General features: G+C 44.4%; 1 protein-coding gene across 4 annotated transcripts in view; it reads right to left on the bottom strand.

Moving 5' to 3' along the window:
• ADCY8 (adenylate cyclase 8) overlaps positions 1–22,648 on the bottom strand; it is a 227,203-nt gene that overhangs the window by 29,690 nt on the left and 174,865 nt on the right. For 3 of the 4 annotated variants that reach the window (XM_047728238.1, XM_047728241.1, XM_047728240.1), the window contains 3 exons: positions 19,946–20,147; positions 17,763–17,852; positions 7,113–7,285 (listed from right to left, as the gene is read on the bottom strand). In XM_047728238.1, coding sequence (XP_047584194.1) covers positions 7,113–7,285; positions 17,763–17,852; positions 19,946–20,147 — 465 coding nt within the window. The remainder of the gene's footprint in view (positions 1–7,112; positions 7,286–17,762; positions 17,853–19,945; positions 20,148–22,648) is intronic. The other variant, XM_047728239.1, reaches the window with a different exon arrangement.

Raw genomic sequence — 22,648 nt, 5'->3', positions numbered from 1 at the left:
GCCCCCTGCATTGCCCTCCAACATCTATTTCCAACACGCTTTCTGGAATATTCTGTGTCACTAAAACTGGGTCATGTCACTTTTTGCTTTATTGCCTCCCAACCAAAAGCACACATATACTCACTAGTGGCTTAATTCTGATGAGGCTTAAAGACACAAGGTGCCATCAAAGAGGAAATGCAGCGTGTAGGTGGGGGGATAGAGTGGATGCTGACAAGGCCACACCCAGGTGGTCTCGAGCCTTCCCTTTTCTCTCCTCACTGGAGATGAGCAGTAGCACTGGGCTCAGGAAATGGGGGCCTGAACCCCGCAGCCAAGACCAGCATCTCATCTAGCTTTATGTTGAAGACCCTCCCAGCTGACCCAGAATGGGCCCAGTCCAGATCTGCAGATAGAACAAGAACTCAGGAACAGAAATGTGCTTTCTCTTGGGGAGCTCTTGTGCATACGGGAACACAAGGGGATCAGGATGTCTACGGGCTGGTACAAGATTCCCATTTGTGAATTCCTAGTTGCATCTGCTTTTCCTTGGAGATAAGGTGCTGATAATAGATGATACTCATTATTGTGTCTGTCGTCTATAGTCCAGCAAAAGCACATAATTACTGAGCACTACTGCATGCCAGGCACATGCTGGGATATAGAAAATGAAGAGGGCACATTGTCTTTGTCCTCAAAACAGTCCAGGAAAAGAGAGAACCAAACAGATAGATAAGTTCATAACACAATACACTCCATTGTAAAAATACATCCTTGTTACCATGGGAATACATGGGAAGAGAAAGTAACCCAAGATGGATATTCCTGAAACACACAGGAGCTGAGTCTTAGAGGGTGTTAGACTTCAGGAGGAAAAGATAGGATGGGCTCTGTAGGTATGGGGCATGTATCTTACTTAGCTAGCTGGTTGAAACCTGCTGGTGCTTGTTCTTGCTCCTGGTGGGGATGCTTGAAAAAAAGCCCTCCTTCACACAGCTTCATGTGAATGGGAGGGATCCTACATTTAACTCCTCCTGAGTGTGCCCTCCCGGAATGCCTGCTCTCCCAGGCACTTTTTTTTTTTTTAAATTTTTTTTGATGATTTTATTTATTTATTTGAGAGAGAGAGAGAGAGAGAGAGAGAGAGAGCATGAGAGGAGAGAGAGATCAGCGGGAGAAGCAGACTCCCCACCGAGCAGGGAGTCCGATGTGGGACTCGATCCCAGGACTCCAGGATCATGACCTGAGCCGAAGGCAGTTGCTTAACCAACTGAGCCACCCAGGCGCCCTCCCAGGCACTTTTGACATCCTTTTCTTTGTGACATGGAAGACTTGGAAGGCCAGCAATGTGTCACTTGCAACACACTTTCAAGGGAAAACACCCATACCTCTGGAAAGCAGAGGCTGACCAAAAATAAAGAGATGGCTAGATCAGAAGAAAAAGTATGAGAAAATTACTATGAATGGTTTCCTAGTCTTTAAACTCTATTTCACCTGGAAATATTATAGCTGGAGTCAAGATTGCAAAGTATGCATAGAAAGTCAGCCAGGCCAAGGAACATCCAAAAAGAACTGTGATTTGAGTTTAGAAGGAATTTCTTTTTTCCGGATAGCTTCTGTGATTCTTTGAAGAACTTCCAAGAGAGTCAAATGACCAAAATGTGAATGAAGTTCTAACACTTTGCTTGATATTGGGTGGTACAGACATAAAACCAGGGGCATTTTGAATTAATTTATTTATAGTAATAAAATCATGGAATTAATAGAACCATCTCCCTATGCTAATAGAAAGGCACATAATTAAGTAAAAACACATGTAGAATAATGCTGATTCTCAAGGGCTGTAACAGTCTTTAGAGAGCATCTTATCTGATGTCTCATAAAAATTAATGTTTAATTTGAGTGTTACTTATTACAGAAGTATTTATGTTAATTGTGGTAAATTTGGAAGCTAATACAAATTTACAAATAAGAAAATAAAAATTGCCCTTATGCCTACCACCCAGAGAAAACAATTATTAATATTTTGGAGCCAACCAGGGGTGCCTGGGTGGCACAGTCAGTTGAGGGTCCAACTCTGGATTTTGGCTCAGGTCATGATCTCAGGCTCCTGTGATATAGCCTTTCAGCAGGTTCTGGATGCAGAGGAAATCTGCTTGGGGATTTCTCTCAGTCTCCCTGTGTCCCGCCCCTAGGTTGTCCTCTCTCCCTTTTTCTCTCTCTTTAAAATAAATAAATAGATCTTTATTTTTTTTTAAGATTTTATTTATTTATTTGACAGAGAGATCACAAGCAGGCAGAGAGGCAGGCAGAGAGAGGAGGACGCAGGCTCCCCGCTGAGCAGAGAGCCCGATGCGGGGCTCGATCCCAGGACTCAGAGATCATGACCTGAGCCGAAGGCAGCGGCTCAACCCACTGAGCCACCCAGGCGCCCCAATAAATAGATCTTTAAAAAAATATTTTGGCACCAACTAAGTGTCCCTTCCTTTTCCTCCATGCAAAAATATGTTTATACATTAAGGACTGTATGGTTCATATTATTTTTGAAACCTACTTCTGTACTTAGTACATATTATGAAAATAATTCCATGTAATTAAATATTTTACAATGCAAGTTGGGTGGGTCTGTTCTATTCCATACTATACGTATAATAGATAACGTAATACCCCTTGCATGGCTTCTATTTTATACACTTAAAATCAAAGACCAGGGAGAAGCTACTTGCCCCAGTTCACCCAGCTGATTCCTATCAGAGCCAGGACACAGTTTCACATCTTAAGCACCAAGTTCAGAGCTCTGGCCATTTGTGCATCTGATGCCAAATTCTTAGTTCTGACTATTACTCCCATTTCACCTTTTGAATCTCAAAATGAGCCAGCCAGTTTGAATGATGCTTTATTCTGTCCACACGTTAATGATGACATTTGCTAAGTGTTGATCGTATGCCATGTCTGTAATAACACTATGTATAGGTGATGGTCTTTGGAGCTGCAGGAGGGAAGACTGGAGGAGTCATGGGGACCAGACTGGGAGACATGTGGAGTCCTTGAGAAGCAGATTGAATTTCAGCTTCTTAGAGGTGATAAAGAGCCCCTTAAGGGATTTTTTAAAGATTTGTTTATTTTTAGAGAAAAAGAGAGAATGAATGTGGGGATGGGGGGGAGGGAGAGGCAGAGGAAGAGACAGAATCCCAAGCAGACTCCTAGCTGAGTTCAGAGACCGATGCAGAGCTTGATCTCACAATCCTGAGATCATGATCTGAGCCAAAATCAAGAGCTGGAAGCTCAACTGACTGAGTAACCCAAGTGCCTTGGAGCCCCTTCTGGGTTTTAAGAAGGATAATGAGTTGACCAGATGTCTCTGATGGTTTTGAGCAGGATGCATCAAGAGTGGAGGCTGGGAGATCAGTTAGGTGACAGCAGCCCAGAGATGAGAATGAGACAGCAGCATTATGGCATGGAGGGTGCATGTGGGATAATAATTGTTAGTATCATTCAAGTGCTTTTTCTGTTTTAGGCCTTATGCTAAGTTTCCATGATCACATTTGATCTCTTGGATACTCCTACAACATAGCACAGGTTGTTACTCTCACTCTCACAGATGAGAAAAGCTGTGCTCAGAGGGATTGTCACTTTTCATGAATTCCCTTGGGAATCACACAGCTGGCCAATGGCAGTGCTGGGGTTTGAACCTAAATGCCTTAACTCCTAAACCTGTACTCACACCTGTTGTGATAGAGCGCTTCCTTACAAGGCATACTGAGATAGATGAGTCTCCAGGAATTGATAAGATACTGGGGGAGAGGGTGCCCCTCCTGTTTTGGACTCAGGGTCATCTGCTGAGGTGACGAGTTGTCATAGAGGGCCTCCTGAGCAGACTGGGAGATGCTGGTCTGAAGTATTTGGGACCATCTGGCTGGAGATGCAGCCAGGCTGCCAATGGAAGGTTCTTCACACTCCGCATTACAGGTGTACCTAACCCCCAGGTACAACCAGCAGAGTGCTGCTGAATTGCCTAAGGTGAGCTCCTGAAGTGTGAGCTAACCCCTGACAGCATGAGCAGGCTCTGGCTGCCAATGGGACGTGCAGTGGCCGCTGATCTGCTGATCTGTAACTCAGTGAACGAGAAGGTTGAAAGAGCTCTTCTGATCCTTATTAGTTTAGTTCCATGGATAGCAAAGTGTGAGTCAATACAAGACTTGCCAATAACTGACCTCGAATCAGGAAGAAGCTGAGAAAAATACTCTGACCTTGCAGCAGTGAGCTTGGGATTGGATTCACATTCACAACCCTACTTAACAATTTCACTACAAGCTCTTCCCGAAGGCCTCGGAACAGAATTCAGAACTAATAAACCTCTCTCCTAAGAAGGGGGGTGGGGCTAGGAATGCACCGCCATGGATCTCTTGCTGTGTAACAGGCACATCAGAGCCTCACATGGCCCCGGGATAGAGGACAGTTATTCCATTTCACTGACAGGCAAACTGAGGTCCAGAGATGGGAAGTGACTTCCTAATGCAACAGACTCTGGATTTGAAGCCAAAGCCCTGGCTGGTTGGTTTAATCTTATTCTTACACCAAATGTGGCTTATTTTGTTCCTCCATCTCTTTGCCCTCTGTTTGGCCATGGCCACACCTATTGCCACTAACTATTTTACCTAATTTGAAACTGTTTTGACTTTTTGAATCCTGGGCATATGATGAGAGATTCTTCAGCTTGACTTAGAAGAAGTGTGTGCAGTATTGACAAAGGCGGACTCTGAAGCCAGGAAAAGCCCCGTTTGACTCCAGATCTGTTCGTTACTAGCCATGGGCACCATGAAAACTGTTTAGCGTTTCCGAGCCCATGTTTTTCGGATGGTTGCTGTGAGGATCAAACAGGGTCATGTACATAAGGGTCTGACGCGTAAAAAAAAATTAGCATCTGGAATTTATAAAGAACCCTCACAAATCCAGTAAGAAAAAGGCAAGGAGCCTAACAGAACACCAGTCAAGGGAGAGGACCTGACAGTTCACTCAAAGGAAATCTAAATAGTTAACAAACAAACAAAAATGTGCAAACTTGCTCATGACCAAGGAAGTACTAATGGGAAAAATGAGATTCACACCCATGAGTTTGACAAGAATTTTGAAAGTCTATCAAAGGTGGGGTGGGAACAAGGAGCAACAGGACCATTGCTTGTGAGAGGGAAATTGTGAGAGAGACAATGAGGTGACCAGATGGCTCTGATGGCTTTGAGAGGGGTGCGTCGAGAGTGGAGAGCAGTAGGCAAAACCATGCAAAGTGGGACATAGAAACACCTCACAATCCAGCGAGTGTGCTTTTAGATATAAGTTCTGGGAGACGTTTTTGATAATGGTCACTGAAGCATTTTTTAAGTAAGGAAAACTACTAACAGCCTGAATGTCTATTAGTAGGTCAAATGATAAATATATTTTGGTAGGTTCGTATTATGTAATTGGAACATATTACCTCTGCCGATTGTGAAAGCAGTCTGCAGAATTACATCTGTGGCCATCAAACTAGAAGCATCAAAGGAATGCAATACTGCATGACACCGAAACAATTTTATAAGTAATTTATAATACAGACATCACTAAATGTATATAAAATACATAGATGGGAAGGATACACAGTAAGTGCCTTAGAAGTTGGCTCTTAGGAGGAGGGAATAATGCTGGGGACGAGAGACCATCTGAATACCATAGCAAAATATCTGAAATACTTGATCCTCTTAAAATGCAGAAGTAAGGGCACCTGGGTAGCACACTCAGTTAAACCTCTGACTCTTGATCTGGCTCAGGTTGTGATCCCAGGGTGATGGCACAGAGCCCCGCATTGGGCTCAATGCTCAGCACAGAATCTGCTAGAGATTCTTTCTCTCCCTCTGCCTCTCCCACTCTTGTGCTCTTTCTCTAAAATAAATACATAAATCTTTAAAAAACGAAGAAGTAAATATAACTCATTATTAACGTTGTTTCCAGGCGTTGGTTCATAGATGTTGATATAATTAGTATCCAGCACATTTTCTGGGGCTTTTTGGACAATCTTTGCCTCCTATTTTTTCTCATTTGGTGGGCCCCTTACTATGGTCTCGATTAGCTCTAAGCTTCCTGCACCTGAGGCCACTGCCTAGGCCACTGCTGGCTCGGGTGAAGCTCCATGGTGCAGGGGTGGGGTCTGGCTTCCCCATGGGGCTGTGTGAGGGACCACGGGCTGTCACCAGGAAGGTCATCTGGAGACCGAGCTGTGACTCATGAGAGACAGGAAAAGGATGGATCCAGGAGAGAAATCTCTCTCCCTTTCTGTGTCTGAGCTGGTTTTCCTCGCTTCACTGTTCATCCAGAAACATTTCAACTGAGTGGTTCCTTTTTTCTTTCTTTCTTTCTTTTTTTTTTAAAGATTTTATTTATTTATTTGAGATAGTGAAAGAGCACAAGCAGGGGGAATCACAGGCAGAGGCAGAAGGAGAAGCAGGTTCCCTGCTGAGCAGGAGCCCCATGTGGGACTCGATCCCAGGACCCCAGGATTATGGCCTGAGCTGAAGGCAGATGCTTCACTAACTGAGCCACCCAGGTATCCCCTGAGTGGCTCTTTCCAATCTTCTCCTGACCGATGAGGCCACAAAATACCATGGCAGCTTATGCTTGTCTCCAGACCTCTTCTCCCTCTCTTTCACTGCCCTGGAGTTGTGCTGGCTCTTCCACCTTGTTTCAGCTCTGTTGCAAGAAATCTAGGGTGAGACATTATTTTTTGTACTTTTCTGTATTTTACAAATAATCCAGGGCAAGGAGTGTAGTAAGTGTTCAATGATACTATTAATGTTATCACAGCCAAATTATAATCAGACCTCATGCATCTCAGAGCTGTTAAATTGGAAGGAATCATAAATTATTAAGTTTGGAGGAAGGAGACTGGAGCTACTCTTTAGTTACTACTCAGTCCAAACTTTACAACTGAAAACAAGGGATTTTGCCTAGACTTGTAAGCCAGAGAGCTCCTGAGCTGAGAAACAGAAGTTAATATCCAATGGTCCCCAAGTTTTGGTGATGCCACCTCAATCATCTTCCCCAAGGCTCCATTTCCAACTGGGAGTTGAGCCCTTTTCTAGCATGTGATGGTGAGGACTTACTCTCCACTGTGGTTCAGGTTGTCGTAGCGCAGAAAGAGGCCTGCATAGATGGTCTCGGTCAGCAGAGCGTAGATGGCGATCATAATCATCAACACAGCCAGCTTCAGGACAGAGTTCAGGCGGAGGAAAACTGCACAGGTCACCATGGCAAGCACCCCAGTGAAGACGAAGTACTGGAAACAGAGAGAGGGGAGGTGGTCAGAATCCAACAGGAATGTGGGAGGGCCAGTCCCCTCAGCACGGATGCCAGTGGGTCTCCTGATGCAGGTGGCAGCTGAGCACCTCCATTTGGAGACCTCAGGCTGCCCTCAAGTCCAACAGGCCTCCAATAGAACTCATCGCTTTCTTACCACATCCTGAATCTCTGTTCCCTGGCCTTTGGGGTCCGTTTATGCCAATCCTAAGCCAAAGAACCCTTGGTCTCTTCTTTGCTGCCTTTCTCTTCCCCACACTCCTCAGCCACCCCACCCTAAGCCTCCACTTCCTTCAGGGAGCTCACACCCAGGCAGCTCTCCTCTCCCAAGCATTTTCTGTTCTGGTTCCCGAACAATTTCCGGCAGCTCTGTCTGCTTGCAGCCCCCAACCCCCACTGAACACACACTGTCTTTCTCTCTCCAGAATTTCTAAAACACAGACCTCATCATGCCTCGCCTCAGCTTGAAGGACTTTCATGGCTCACCATTCCCTCAAACTCGAGTGGGAAGCTCCCAAGGCCAGCACAGATCAGATTTCCCTTTACTTCCTAAACCCAACATATGCTTCAACCTCCCAATCTACCTGCACCCTCCCATGGCTGTTTCCCAACTCTCCTGGGCCTCCGAGCTCTGCATCTTGTGGTCCAGAGTCATCCATGTGACTAAGCCTCCATTCTCTGAAGAGCATCTTCTCCTCTGAGAAGCCTTAGTGCTCATTTCCAGATGTCCTAGAAGCTGGCTTATTCCTCCGTAGCACCACCCACATCCAGAATAAGGTCTATCTCCTTGTATAAGAAGTAGCTGTTCAAAAGGCCAGACTGTTGCCATGCAAGCTGGAATCCTGGTACAGGCCTCGCAGCTCAGTCTGCCCAGCCATAGTTCATTCAGCCCTTTGTAGGATGGTGCCCAGCCTCTTATCCTGCCCACTGTAGCATTCTGAATGGCAGGTTTGGATTCTGACTCTCCAGTGGGAAAAAAGAATAAAAGTCATTAAGGCCCACGTGGTCCTCTTGTAACTTTCAAAATAACTGGCCAAGATGGGAATCATAATTCCCACTTTACCAGTGAAGAGACTGAGGCTCACAGAGATAGCGTGAATTGTTCCAATTCTCACACCTGGAAAATGGCGCCTAGGACCCTTGGAAGCAATCTGTCCACGTACGTGTGACTGCAGTGGGCACATTGAGCTTGATAATCCCTAACATCCACTCCAACCCTCTTATGACTGGCTCTTTGTAGCAATTGGAGGTCTCCTTTCTCCTATTACAGAAAGAGTTTCTGGATGGGCAGAGGACACCATAAGAACTTCTAGACATCTCCAAGTGACTATGGAAGACACGTTTATTGAGTTCCTAAGTCAAACTGACTCATTAATGTACATTTTCAACAGCAATATCAACAAATGTGGATAGCACCTTGATGAGACCCCGCTGAGTGTGAACAAGACTTTATTGTGCATGTAGTAGACTTGGAAATGAATAAGGCTGTGTCCCTATCCCTAAAGACCCCTGCATATGGGACACCCTTCACTTTTGTCTTTCTTTCTTAGTAAATCCAATCGTGTCCATGTCTGAAATGGATGATGAGCTTTCTTCAACTCTCCTTAAAGATCTTCCCTTGGCAAGATTTTCAGGTAACTCATCTTGATGCCCTGAAGCCATCATTTTAACAGGTAGAGGAGAGTTGGGTAGACCTGAACCATCTTGTTTCATTGTTATCTGCATCATAAGGAAGGGTTGTGCATGGTTTTGTCAATGCAAATTACAAATTGTGTATTAAATTAAAGCTTTCAAAATGATTATGCCCTTGAGCAAAAGTTAATGAAGGCACAACAGTTAAGTTTAAGAAGTGTGATAAGGACTTACTGTGTGGCTGTTGCAATCAAGGCATGTTGCTAGGCACTGTGAATTCCAAAGTGAGAGATGGCCTGGACCACACCCGGTGGTCTAAGATGTAAAGCCAATATGTAGAGACCAACACCAATGTGCTGGACGTTCTCTGCCAGCAATATGAACCTTACAGTGATGCTGTAAACCACAAGAAATCAGCAGCATAAGGACCCTGGGTAGATAACACCAGGAGCTTTTCCTCTGTCTCTTTTCTATCTTGAATGAATAGTGGGAGTGGGACCAGGGAATGGAGAGGAACAGGAAGCAACTGAAGTATTATAATTTTGAAAAACCCCTCTTTCAGCTGCATCTGGACCCATAAATTGCATGTTTCCTACAACTTGGGAGGATGCTGGGCCCAACACAATGACTAAATTTCTTTCAAACAACCAATAGTCTCTGTGTTGGGCCCAGCCATCCCAAGGAACTCAGATGCCCCACAGCTTCTAGAGTGCCCCCTGAATGGGTCCTGGGCATTAGGGTTTCACAGGTGTGGCAGGGCAGAGAGAGGAGGCAAAGCCACGTTGCAAAAACTCTTGTATGTACTGCTGAGAAGTCTGCACTTTATTCCGCAAGGAGCCGCGGGTGGGGTTCAGGTTTGTAATGGATTCAACAGGTCAGTGGTGTAGGAATAAACTGTAGGGTAAATAAGTACAGGAGGGATTGTAAGTCATGGAGAAAAGCTGAAGGTTTAATGACAAGTTTGGGGACTAACCCAATAGATGGGGCAAGAAACATGAGTAACTTTACATGAAGGTGGGGGAGGGAGGAGTTGGGACTGGTGGTAAGCATTCCAGCAGGGATTAATCTATTAACTAAGAGAAAAAACCAACTACAGAATGAGGATGGGGAAAAGGAATGCATTCAGCTTTAGGGCTCTCAAGCTTCAGGGATGTAGGATGACTCAGAACAACTGAGGGCAACCACAAGTGTGAGGTTGAGGCTCGGAAGAGAGATGGGTCCGGAGACATGTTTGACATGGTTCAGCTGACCCCACAGTGTGGAGATTGTCTGAGAAGAACATGAAAAGTAAAGACAGAAGATACAGAGACTAATGTGTAGAGTCTCTCATGTTTGAGGGGCTGTGGGAAAAGAGAAATAAGAACATTCATTAGGGATTGTTGAGGATATGAGAGGACAATGAGGAGAAAAGTGTGAAAAAATAGGTAGCCCCCCAAAATAAAAATCTCCATAGACAAAGATTTTCAGAGGAGCATTTCAAAGGTAATGTATACAAAATGTTTTCAAAATAACTTAATGCCAAAAAGCAGGATATAAAATTTTATATGCACTATAATCATAACAATGCAAAGTATGGACACATAGGACATGGCTTTGGTGTGGATAATTTCCATCTGTAAAGTCCTTTAATCTGATCATAACACCAAATACCAAATGAGGCAGGGATCAATGTACTGTTCTGCAGGGAGTCCCTCTGTTCCCGAGAAGTCTGCATCCCGTATCATCAAGGGGTTCTCTACTTCTTCCTAGGTTTTAAATGATGAAACATCGTCCCACCAGGATATGTATGAGAAATGGTAGGGACTGGTCAGTTTCTAGCAATTTTTAATAGAGAACACAGACATTTTAAGGGGATAAGAGATCTAATCATGATATGGCAGTTTTGACCAGGAAAGTAAAAGATTGACTGCCGTAATGAGTGCCAGCACCTTGGTGCCCAAGTTAGGAAAAAAGAGGTGAGAGGCATTTCAGTAGTGAGGTTGACATGTGGGTAGGAGAAGAGGGACAGACACTGAGGATGTGTAGGTGGGAGGCAGCCCAGGTCCTCACACTAGATGAACACCCGGTAACGTGAGGGAATCAATGGGAGTGGCAATGCCTGTGCATCAGGGCTAAGTTGGTGGGAGGTGGAAGTAGTGCTCATAACCAAACATTTGCTGGGCACAAATTCTGTGTGAGGTACTTTATGAGTGGCTTCATATGCTTCCACTTACTTAACTCTTAAAATGATCCAAGGACAGGTACTATTTTTATAGTCATTTTACAGAAGGGGGAAGCATATAGAACACATTTCTGCTTCTGAATAATCAAGATTTTCTTCTGTCAGATAATACACTGACTTGGGAAATGACAAATAAAGCAAAATCTTCTAAGTCTGTACTGAAAAAAAGTTGGACTCCCATGCCATGGCAAAGGGTTCAGAGGATCAAAAGTTGAGGATTATGTTTGCATGAAATAAGTATTTTGCCCAAATTCTACAATTGTTGAATGAGGACCTACAGGGACCAAGAACCCTGCAAGGCTGGAAGGCACTGTTCTAAGGTCAGGACACTGTCACAAAGTATCATAAATGACCTTGGCAATAGGTATACATTCTCCTCCTGGAAGAGGAGGAAGCAGAAGAATATCACACCATGGTAACATGAAGAAGGACTTGAACTCAGCCCCACACAGGTCATGCATGCTGGGCTGTCAGCCCCTCTTTGGTTGCTGCCAAATCCCATGGCATTATAAACTCACAGAAGAAAAAAGAAAGATGACTGACAATTTTCATAAGTCATGGTCCTTCAGGGAAAGAATCCAAACTTTCTGATTCACATAGAACCGGGTTTTTGATGATAACTCTTGGTTCCATCAGTGCAGTGAAGTGCATATGAACCAAAGACAGAGGCTTCTCTGCTTCATCCTGAGCCTCCCCTTTCCACATGGTCTAGGAGTGACAGTGTCAGGACCCGGGGGTCACCACGGGTGCAGGTGGGATGAATAACCTGACGTTCCTCGCTCTTTACTGGATTGCGTGAGTCAGGGGAGAGGGGCATTTTGTTTAGGCTGGATGCTCTGCTACAATCTGACTGTGCTTTGTCTTCTTCTAGATCCTCATTTTGATGACTGACCTTTCCCCTGCCCCATACTAGGGGAAGAATGGTGAATGTTCTCTTGGTTATTATAGTTGTTAGCTTAGATCTGTCGAAACTGCATTTAAAGTCCACAAGTAGATGTGGATGTTTATATCTGACTTGGGTTGAGGGGAGATAAACGATTCTAGATATTTCCTAGAAGCAACTACATTCACAGTTGATACTCTAACCTCATAATCCTTCCTGGAAAGACATACCTGTATTAATGATGTGTACAAATAATGACTATGCCAGGAAAGCTGTGAAGCAAAACATAATAAAAAAAAATACACAGTATCTATATCTTATGGAAAGGCATTACATCATAATATTTTTAAAAGTAGGATCATGCTTATCTTGGTGGTGCTTAGTAGACGATTCAACATAGCCACCCTGCAAGATTATGTCCTTGTCTTGGCTGTGCTTCTTTGATGACTGAGCTCAGATCTTTGTAAATCATCATCAGAGTCCATTTTTGAAAAACATCAAAAATGCAGTCTGTGTTTGATTCCTGAACAGCGATGTCCAGCCATATCATGCATCTCAGCGACTTTCAGAAATTAAATGTTCTTCCAGAGGACGGCAATTTGACATTGTGAAACATGTATCTAGGAAGTATACGCTGTTAGCTAAGAATGACCAGCAGAGAGGAACATGGTGACACTGTGGGAATTAAGTGTGTGCCCTCCAAGGCCACTCCCTCAGCGTGGGCAACAAGTACAGGGTCTTGAAGGATCTGGCTCCCTTTGAATGATGCAATGCAAGGTGGTCACCATCTTGGAAACAATTGGCGAGGCCAGAAAAGCAAGATTATGAAAGGGAAATAGGCTATGAAAATATGGCCTGTTCAAGTTTTTAGTCTGGACACATGATCATGTAGATAATCTCATGTTTGGAGCAGAGGATCTTGTGCATTTAAGAAATCTGTAAAGTCCCTATCTTCCTTAAATTCAGATCTCCACTTGGGCAGGCACTATTTTGCCCTAGGTACCAAAGGCTTCAAGAAAGAAACTAACATTTAATGAATGTTTTATTGACGTCATCTCTCTTTGTCATCCCAACAATCTTATGAGATAGGTATTATTAATAATCCCATTATAAGGGTAGTTGGGTGGCTCAGTTAAGCAACTGACTCTTAATCTCAATTTAGAGCTTGATCTCAAGGTCATAAGTTCAAGCCCCACATTAGGCTCCATAAAACAAAACAAAACAACGAAAACAACAAATAATCCCATTATACAGCTGATAAAACTAAGGTTCAGAGAAGTTAAGTGACTTGTTCAAGGGTACAAAGCAAGTAAATGGCAGAAAAAGAGTCCTCCTTTCTCACTTGAGGTCACCACACAGCCTCTATCACCCACACCTGTTCTGTTTCCCATGTTCTGTTAATGTCCTTAAAGACCTGAAACCTAAGCTTCAGCATGGTGGAGTGTGTTGGTTTTTGGATCATCCTTTGCCTGTATGGCTTTTGGGCTCTTTGTGGGGAAAGGCAATTCCAAAAACTGATTATCATTTGGAAAAAAACCACATCAATATTCTTTATATATTTAGCCATAACATCTAATTGGTTCTGTGCAGAAACAAAATGAGCTCCTATAACAGCCCTCTGTTCAATTGGAAAAAATTCTGAATTTCCTGCAAAGCCATTTGATTCTCCTTCATTTGAATGTTTTGGTGGGGCTATTGCTGCGGGAACATGGGAAAACCTAATTTTATCCTGAATAGCAGCTGGGGATTTCTGACCACCCTCAAAAAGTTTCCTCCAGAACCACTTGGGGTTCAGACTCCCACCCGAGGAATTCACCAGAGAACTGAAGGCACTAGTTTTTATCGTCACTTTTGGAGTTTAAAAAATACGCCTATTTCCTTGACCACATATTCTCTTTTCTTTTGATTGTTTTTCTTCTTCTTTCTGCCTCCATCTTGCTTTTTCTCCACCTTGTCTTCCTCTTTCCATACCGCCCACCTTTCTTCTCTCATCTTCATCACAAAAGCTAATATTTAATAAGCAAAGACACAGATAATGACACCCCTATGGGAGATCAGCTTTCAGGGACACTTCAAAACATTAGCAAGCTCTAACTGCTCCTGCAAATACAGTTGACTATTTATTCAAATGTGCCAGCGCATCTATAGGGACTCGCATAATAAAGGGGCTCAGCTCTAAAATGAAGGTCTTCCTACTGAGCCTGCTGAGAACCCCTCGCAAGTGTTTGAGATAATGACACTCTGGGTCTGTGCATGTGATCTGCGTTTGTTTTTGCAAACCCATGTCTCTTCCCTCCCCTAGACGATTTCTCACATCAAAGTTGGAATGCGGCTTTCTTTCTTCACTGTCATTTACTGTATCTTCATCCATTTTGAGTAACAGGCAAGCTCCAGTTCAAGACTAAATTATACTCGATACCATATATTAAAACAGCCTCTTTTTTTTAAAAGAAGGTATTTTTTTTAAAGGTTTTATTTATTTATTTGACAGAGATCACAAGTAGGCAGAGAGGCAGGCAGAGAGAGAGGGAGAGGGAAGCAGGCTCCCTGCTGAGCAGAGAGGCCGATGTGGGACTCAATCCCAGGACCCTGAGATCATGACCTGAGCCGAAGGCAGTGGCTTAACCCACTGAGCCACCCAGGCGCCCCTTAAAACAGCCTCTTATGCTTACACCACATCATCCATGTTTATATGATATGTTTATGTCACAGGCTTTCGGACTGAGTCCTGTTTCTCATGGGGTGAGGTAGAAAGGTCAGGTACACAGATGAGGAAGCCAAAGCTCAGAGAGAGGAAGGGATTTGGGGTCACATGTGTGTGAGTGCTGGGAGGCATTGTGTGTGAATTAAGTCTTTTACAAGGTCTGAATATCTAATTCCTTCTCGTTTGGTGGACAAATCTCTAGGTAGGGAGGCATGTATATCAAGAAGGCAACTGGTCCTTCAAATCAGGCTGTTGGTGGTAGATGGTGATGGAAAGAGTTCAGATTTCCATCAATTTGGCCAGTGGGATTCCTGCATCTGGGGGGATTCTGTAAAGTGTCAGCTAGTAAATATTTTGGCTCAGTGGGCCCCACACCATCTCTCGCAGCTACTCAACTCTGCCAACTGTACTATCAAAGTAGCCACAGATGAGGCACCTGGGGGGTTCAGTCAGTTGAGTGGCCAATTCTTGATTTCGGCTCAGGTCATGATCTTGAGGTCCTGGGATTGAGCTCCCATTATGCTCCATGCTCAGTGTGGAATCTACTTGAGGACTCTTTTTCCCTCTCCTTCTGCCCCTCCCCATGCTTGTGTGTGCTCTCTCTAATTAAAAAAATAAATCTTCACCCCAAAAAAGTAGCCATAGACAATTGGTACTAAGTGGGTGTGGCTAAGCTCCAATAAAACTTTACTTACAAAAGAGGTAGCAGGTAGAATTTGGCTGGAGGCCATAGTTTGCTCACCCCTGAGCAAGATGATCCTTCGGTTGTGGGAGGAGAGTATTGAAACTCTTATTTAATTTATCTCATTTTTAAACATTTCTATGTTTTGAGTATGTTCCACAATGTACACAATACATTAGCACAGTGATAGAGGAATGTAACTTAGAGATAAATGTGTATCAGTGGTGCAGGCTCAAAACCTTCTTATAGAAATCATAAATACATCATGGCTGACGTTTAACGAGAAGCTACTTTGTGCTAGATGCTACTCTGGACACTTTACATGGGTTAATGCATTTAATCCTCATAACTACCCTTGAGGAAGGTACTACTTTCCTTCTTGTTTTATAGATAAGGAAACTGAGGCACAGAAATGATGTCATGTGATCAAAAAGCCATTTTCTTAGGACTGGCAAACCCATGAACGCTGTGATCCTGAGTTTGGGAGTTTAGATTTGGGGTCAAGGGTATGTACTGTTCTAGAGTGATGTGGAAGTCCAGATGAATAGCTCACGAACACCAACTCCATGTCAGATGATACGTTGGAGCTACACATAAGCAAACTCATCTAAGTATGCACCATGACAATATGATATTCCCTAACTCCACAAAAGCCATGTGAAGAAGATATTATTTTTTCTACTTTATAGATGAGGAAGCTCAGGTTCAGGGAGAAGAAGAGCTGACTCAAGATTCCATTGCTAGCAGGTAAAGGGGCTCAGCCAGGATTGAAACCTAGCTTTATCTAGCTCTCCATAGTTGATGGGTGGCCAGCTCACTGACTCTTGGGACACTCCTCATCCCCTCCAACCTGAGACATTCTCAGGGAGCTGGTGTCCCACAGAGTCCACAAAGTCTGTGCTCTCTCAGTCCTTGGTGGGAGGAGGTCCCCCAACAATATATAGTTCCATCTTGCCCTGGACTTCTTAAGAAAAGCTTAGTTCCTCCCTAGGAATGGAGGACTGAGCCTGGATGCAGAAGAACAAGATCAAGAACAAGCCAGATAGGGTTTGAATTGCAGTTCCAAGTCTTGACCACTGAATTAAGAAGAGAAGGACAGAAAGAAAGAAGGAAGGAAAAAAGTGAGGGAGGATGGCAGGCAGGCAGGAGTGGTGCGGAGTGGCACTGAGCAAGTTACTCTCTGGGCTTCTGTTGCATTATCTAGGGATTGGAGATGACAACTGTCTGGAGTATTGAATGATGCCATGTGTACCAAATGGGTGCTCTACACCTTATACAGGGCAGGAGGCTTTCTCTCCTTTTCAGAACATTTCTCACACTGATTCTGGGGCCTAGGTGAGACAACACAGAGCCTTTCCCTCACCCAGGTGGTGGAGGAGTCTTAGAGAACAAGGGTCTACCTGGGTCCCTGGGGTGCGAGGTTGGTTGGGGTCTTCTGGGACAGCTCAGCTGTCCTCTCTCCTGACCCCAAATTTCTGCCCCTGAATGTGAAGTTCTGGGCTATAGCTAACACAGCCTAAGACTGTCCTTTGCCCTGTACCATAAGCTGACCCCAAGGCCCAGGGCAAACCTCTGGTTCTGTGGCCAAGGGAGGGTGAGACTTACATAATGATGGTGGGTATCTGCTGAGACACCTCCTGACCCTGTGGTGCTGTTCTTTGTTTTACATTTAGTTGTGGTTTTCTGCGTTTGTGACTTTTTAGCTTTTTTCTATTTCTCCCACCTCTTTCCTCTTTTCCCCCCTTCCCTCCTTTCTTCCTTCTCTTCCTCCCTCCCTTCCCTTCTTATCCTTCCTCCTTCCCTCTTTCCTTCTCTCTTCTCCCTTCCTTCTCCCCTTCACCCTCCTTCCCCCCTTCCTTCCTTCCTTACTCCCTTCCATCTTTACTTCTTCCCTTCCTTCTTTCCTCATTTCCCCCTACCTCTCTTCCTTCCTTCCCTCCTTCTTGAATGCAGCAAAAGCCATTTGAGCCATAACTCTGCCCTAGACTGGGAACAACAGCACATTCTGCTCTAGGATTTTGAGATGAGAAGGGGAAATGAATGGGGGTGGGGGAAGGGGAAGAGGAACATGGATAGAGGTTCAGGTGAAAAAGGAAGAAAGGAAGAGGAAGAAGAAGGGAGAATCAGGAAAGGCTGGAGGTAAGGGCAGGAAAGAGGCAGGGGAGAAAGGGAAAGGCAGAGAAGGGGAGGGAGGAAGAGGAGGAGCAGGAGGAGACAGAAGAAGAAAGCAGGCCTCTGGAACGCTTTCTGAGACCCTTCGGGCAGTTGTGCTTGTGTGGAACTGGCGGAGGTACCTAGGCCCAAGTCTTGCCAAGGGGAGCTCGAGAATAAATACCTCTGGGTAGGAGCAGATATCTGTAAACACAGCTGAGGAATTGAAAGTCAGGTTCTTCAAGGGTATCGACTTGTCAAAATCACACCACAGCTGCGGATTAAAAAAAAAAAAGAAGAAGAAGAAGAACAACAACAACAAAACAAAACAAAACAAAACAAAACACAGGAACAACAAAGTCAGTGTGAGTGCTGGGAACAAAGCAGTGTGCCTTCACTGCTGAGCCTAGGCAGAAACCTGGGCAGACCAGGCCCTACAGGGGGCTTCATTCCAGAATGGAGGGGCCAGCTGGGATCTCCTCTTCCATTTTAAAGAAGGTACTGGCTCAGAAAAAGCTTTTGCAAGCCAGCCCGGAAGCCAGGTTAAGACAGCTCTGCTTGCCCTGTCACATAGGGCCAGTGGAGAGTGCCTGTGGGGCTCTGAAGAGAGCCAGATGGCAGGAGAAAAGGTCTGGGGTATGCTTGCAGCCTGTCTCTCATCAACAGCTGGGAGGATTCCAGGGATCTGAGGGGGGCACGTTCTCCAGAAAGACTCTTAGCATGGGACAGGGGGTGGGAGGGCATTCCCTAGGCCAGAAACTGCTGCAGATTTTGCAGTGCTCAGGAAAGAGTAGCTACCATTGGCTGAATGCCTCCTCTGTGCCAGACACTTTGGACAAAAAAGCCTCACAACCACCTTGTGATGTAGCTACTATTTTTTATCCCCATTTTACAATAAAAATATATGAAACTCTGAGAAGTAAAGTAACTTGTCTAGGATCACCTAGCGTGTAAGCAGTACAGCTGAGATTTGATGGCAGGTCTATCTGACTCCAAAGCCTCTGAACTTCCTGCCGCACCACCATGGCATGGATGGCCCAGATGTAACCTTGACCTCGAGTCACTGAATTTATTTTCAAATCCTGCACCCCAGAAATACCTGATTCGTCAAGATTTGAGATCCTGGCTACGCCTCTGTAGGCCATGATCAATGTTCCTAAGCACTTCCATTTCCATTGCAATAATCTATAAAATATTCATTAGATGGCGACTTAAGTTAGGTTAGGATTTTCCTTTTTCTTTATCCCATAGAATCCTTTCCTACAAGGCCAGCCACAGAGTTTGGGCAACATAGCTCTAAGTAATTACTGGGCCATTCTGGACAACAAATTTCAGGCAGTATAAGCCTCCGACTCATAGGCTGACAACTGACATGCTGACAAGTTTGAGTCCCTGAACACGTGGAGACCCTCCCTCAGGCCCCAAGGGCACACTGATGGGTTCAACCGCAAGACGGATGCCTCCACTAGCATCTCTCAACATGCCAAGTTCAAAACCTGGAAGGAGACAGATCACTCTTAGAATCTAGAGTAACTAAGCAATGGACAACACAGACTATTTGTATGTACACAGAAAATGCTGTCGCTATCATGTTACCATTTTAGAGAGAAAATGAAATCATTAAAACATGGATCACCAAATTAAAAACAATGATAAATATGGCAGCTGGAGAGTCATCTGAGTTCAATGTGTCACATCCAATGTGAACTCTTAGAAAGTCATAGGCAAGATCTCAAGCTTCCTGAAGCGCATTTCCCTTACCCATTGCATGGGAACAGTAATACCTACCTGTAGCACATAGTAGGTGCTCAAGAAATGATGGTTCTTTTATTTCCACCCCCCTACTCCCACTTCCAGAGATAAAATTTAGCATTTGAGGATGAGCATGAGTCGTGGAGTCAGACAGACCTTATTAGCAAGTTATTTCATGTCTCTGAGCCTCAGTTTCCTTAGCCATAAAGTGGGGATAAGGAGACTTACCTCACGGGGTTTATGTGAGGATTTCATAAGAAAAACATGTGCAGCTTCTCCTTCAGTGCATGGCACATAGCAGGTAGGTACTTAAAGGGAACTCTGATTCACGATTATAATTGGTTGGCCACTGACAATACAGAAACTTTAGGACGTTTATGCTCCCTTAGAGCAGATAATCTCCCCCCACTGGGAAGAGATAATTTGCCACCAGTAAAATGCACAGCTCTGACAGTAGCTGCATTTCTGTTCTCTGTCCCTAAGCTTGGGGCTGCACCAGGCACTTGAAGGTAAGTGGTACCAAGAAAGGCAATGCAAGAAGCTACAGGCTCCATAAACCCTTCATTCTTGCCTGCACATGAGAAGCCAGAGGGTTGGTGGGTTGGGAATGCTTACGATATTCAAGATGGCACCCAGGAAGTTAATCAAGATGGATGCAAAGATGATGACGTTCCGGGCCAAATAGGTCTCATTAATCCAACAGCAAGTTTTCCGGAGGACGAGGGGCAAACACTTATAATCCTCTGCCGTGGTGATGAGGACGAGAGCCGAGTGCAGCATAATCAGGATGGAAAACTGGATGGCCATTGGCATCACCCTGAAGGGAAACCCAGAATGTTGGGTCATATGGCATCATTCATGACTGCCCTTCCCCACCCCTGGAACCCAATAATTCTCTAAAGCTCTGTTTGTTCAAGAAAAATCAGCAGGAGACCTTTTCTTAATTATATCCATCCCTAGAATATTCTATCAAGAAACTTTGAAATGACCATCAAATTTGGCTTTATTTATTGTTCCTGTCCACCCCCCCGCCTTTCTTTTTTGCTTCCTATATCATTTTCACTTGGCAACTCTGCGAAGGCAACATACCACTGGAATTTTATCTCAATATCCCCACTGTGGGAGGGAGCCACATGCCCTTTCTCCTTTGAGGGGGCTTTTATGAAACACTTTACCTCTTGGTCTACTCTGATGTCAAGATCTGAATTTGGCACCCGTTTCAAGTTGCTCAGTTTGGTTAGTGATTACCAAGATTTGCAGGGAATATACCATGTGCCATTTGAGATGGGTAAAGGTGCAATTTGAGTTGTAGGTAAGGAGAACTCATCCTTGCCCAAGGCTTCAACATCACTCCCAAGTACACATCTTGAGCTTCAAGGTCTCACCAAAGCTTTGTCCCATGGTAGCCCCTGTCTATGGACATTTCTGTTGGGTGTCAGGTTGTTTCCAGCAACTTGGTGATCTCTAAGCCCATCCCTGGAGGCATCTTTGACTGCTTCCTCTCCTTACCAACCAACCTCTCAGCAGGCATATTTCTTCTCCTTGGGAGTTCTTCCCTCATTCTCTGTTCTCTGTCCAGCCTTTTGTGTCTCACTTCTCTACCTTTCTTTCGCCAGCCAACTGTTGCACATTGAAGGGTACCTGTGACTCCTCCATCTCTACAGTGAAGTCCATCCATTTGGCTTCAGCATCTTCCAGTGGTCGATGCTCAACCAACATGCACTTAGTGAATGAAGTTAGACCCAACTTCTAACAATGCCTTACTATCCTTCTTCCTGGATTTCCCCATGTTTATTATTAAAGACATTAGTGTCAGTAATACACAGAGCTCTGACTATGTGCTAGACCCAATGCTAAGCACTTTATATAATAGCTGATTTCTATTCCTTGCTACAGACTTATGAAGACTCTTGATCTCTCTTTTTTCAGGTGAAGATTTAAGGTTCAGAGAAAAGCAACTTCCCAGAGGTCACTGAGTTGGTTAATGTTAGAGCTAGGACTTAAAGTCCACTGTGTCATTGATGAGTGACAGACCTCCCATGTGTGCTCTCATGTCATCTTTTTGGGGATTCTGTGGTGTCATTTACTTATTCATTCAATAATCTTCTTCCCAGATACAGTGGTAGGCACCAGGACACATCTTCCCCATCCTCTAGGAGATCATAATCTAGAGGAGAATATGGACATATACACGATGAACTATTGGAGAATATGCTATGATCTATAAAGGAGTTTGAGCAACCATCATTTAGAAAACAGGAAAAGGAATCAAAGGAGGCTTCACAAAAGGGGTACCATTTGGGTCAGGACTTGGAGGTCGAAGAGAGGGCTTTAGGGAAGGAAAAGCCAGGAGCAGGAGAGTAAGAGTGATCCGCATGTTTAGAACTTCCACTAACACAGGTAGTGAGGCTGTGGGGCTGGGGAGTGCCGGGCTCTCATACATGCTATGTAGAAAGTTCCACATGGAGGCGATACACAGATATCCCAAATGTTTTATCAGGAAGGACACGGTCATATCTGTGTATCTGAAGGATAACCGTGGTGGGAGGTGAAAGATGGAGTGAAGAGAAGAGAAAGAATTTGGCAGAGGTTTAGATAGTTGGGGCCCAAGTTACCGAGGGAAGGACATAAGGTAGCAGCATGGATAACTGGGAGGTTCAGGAAAAGACAAAGCGTTAATCTTAGTAAGTGTTTTCTGTATGTGTTTGGAGGTGTGTGGCAGAGTGACATCATTAAGGGTGACACTCATGTTTTTACCAACTGAACTGGTAAATGCAGGAAGAGAAGCTGGACCATAGAGTATAAGGATGATGAATTTGATTTGGGACAAGTTGAATTTCTGGTGCTTGTGGATCATCCACCTAGAGACATGCAGAGAGCTAGGCAGTTGGAGGGGGTGGTTGTGGAACTCTGGGTCTGGAGTGAAGAGGTGCTGGTTGAAGATCTGAGAATGGAGGAGCTTGCCCAAGGAGAATAAGAAGTAAATGTACCACAGATAAAACTATAGAGGTTGATGGGCTGGAAGGAGAGAAAGCAGCAAAAGGAATTTAGGAAATGTAGTCAAATGAACAGGAGAGAAGGAGTGCATGGCATCAGGACAGCCAGGAGGTAAGACATTTGCAAGGGTGGGGCTGGGTAACTAAGACTGGCAAATCCCTTTGCATGCTCATGCATCACAAAGGCTGGAAATTCACTCTCCCCACAGCCCCAGCTTTTATTGTTGAAGGTTTTATATTTCCTTTTTTAAATTAAAAAAATACTTGCACAGTTTTGGTTTTATAGATCACCTTGACAGGAAGTCTCTGCAGGAGTTCTAGA

The sequence above is a fragment of the Lutra lutra genome, chromosome 4 (genome assembly GCF_902655055.1).
Source record: "Lutra lutra chromosome 4, mLutLut1.2, whole genome shotgun sequence".
NCBI lineage: Eukaryota > Metazoa > Chordata > Mammalia > Carnivora > Mustelidae > Lutra > Lutra lutra.
The sequence above is the reverse complement of the archived record's forward strand: the minus strand, read 5'-3'. Positions and strand labels throughout refer to the sequence as shown.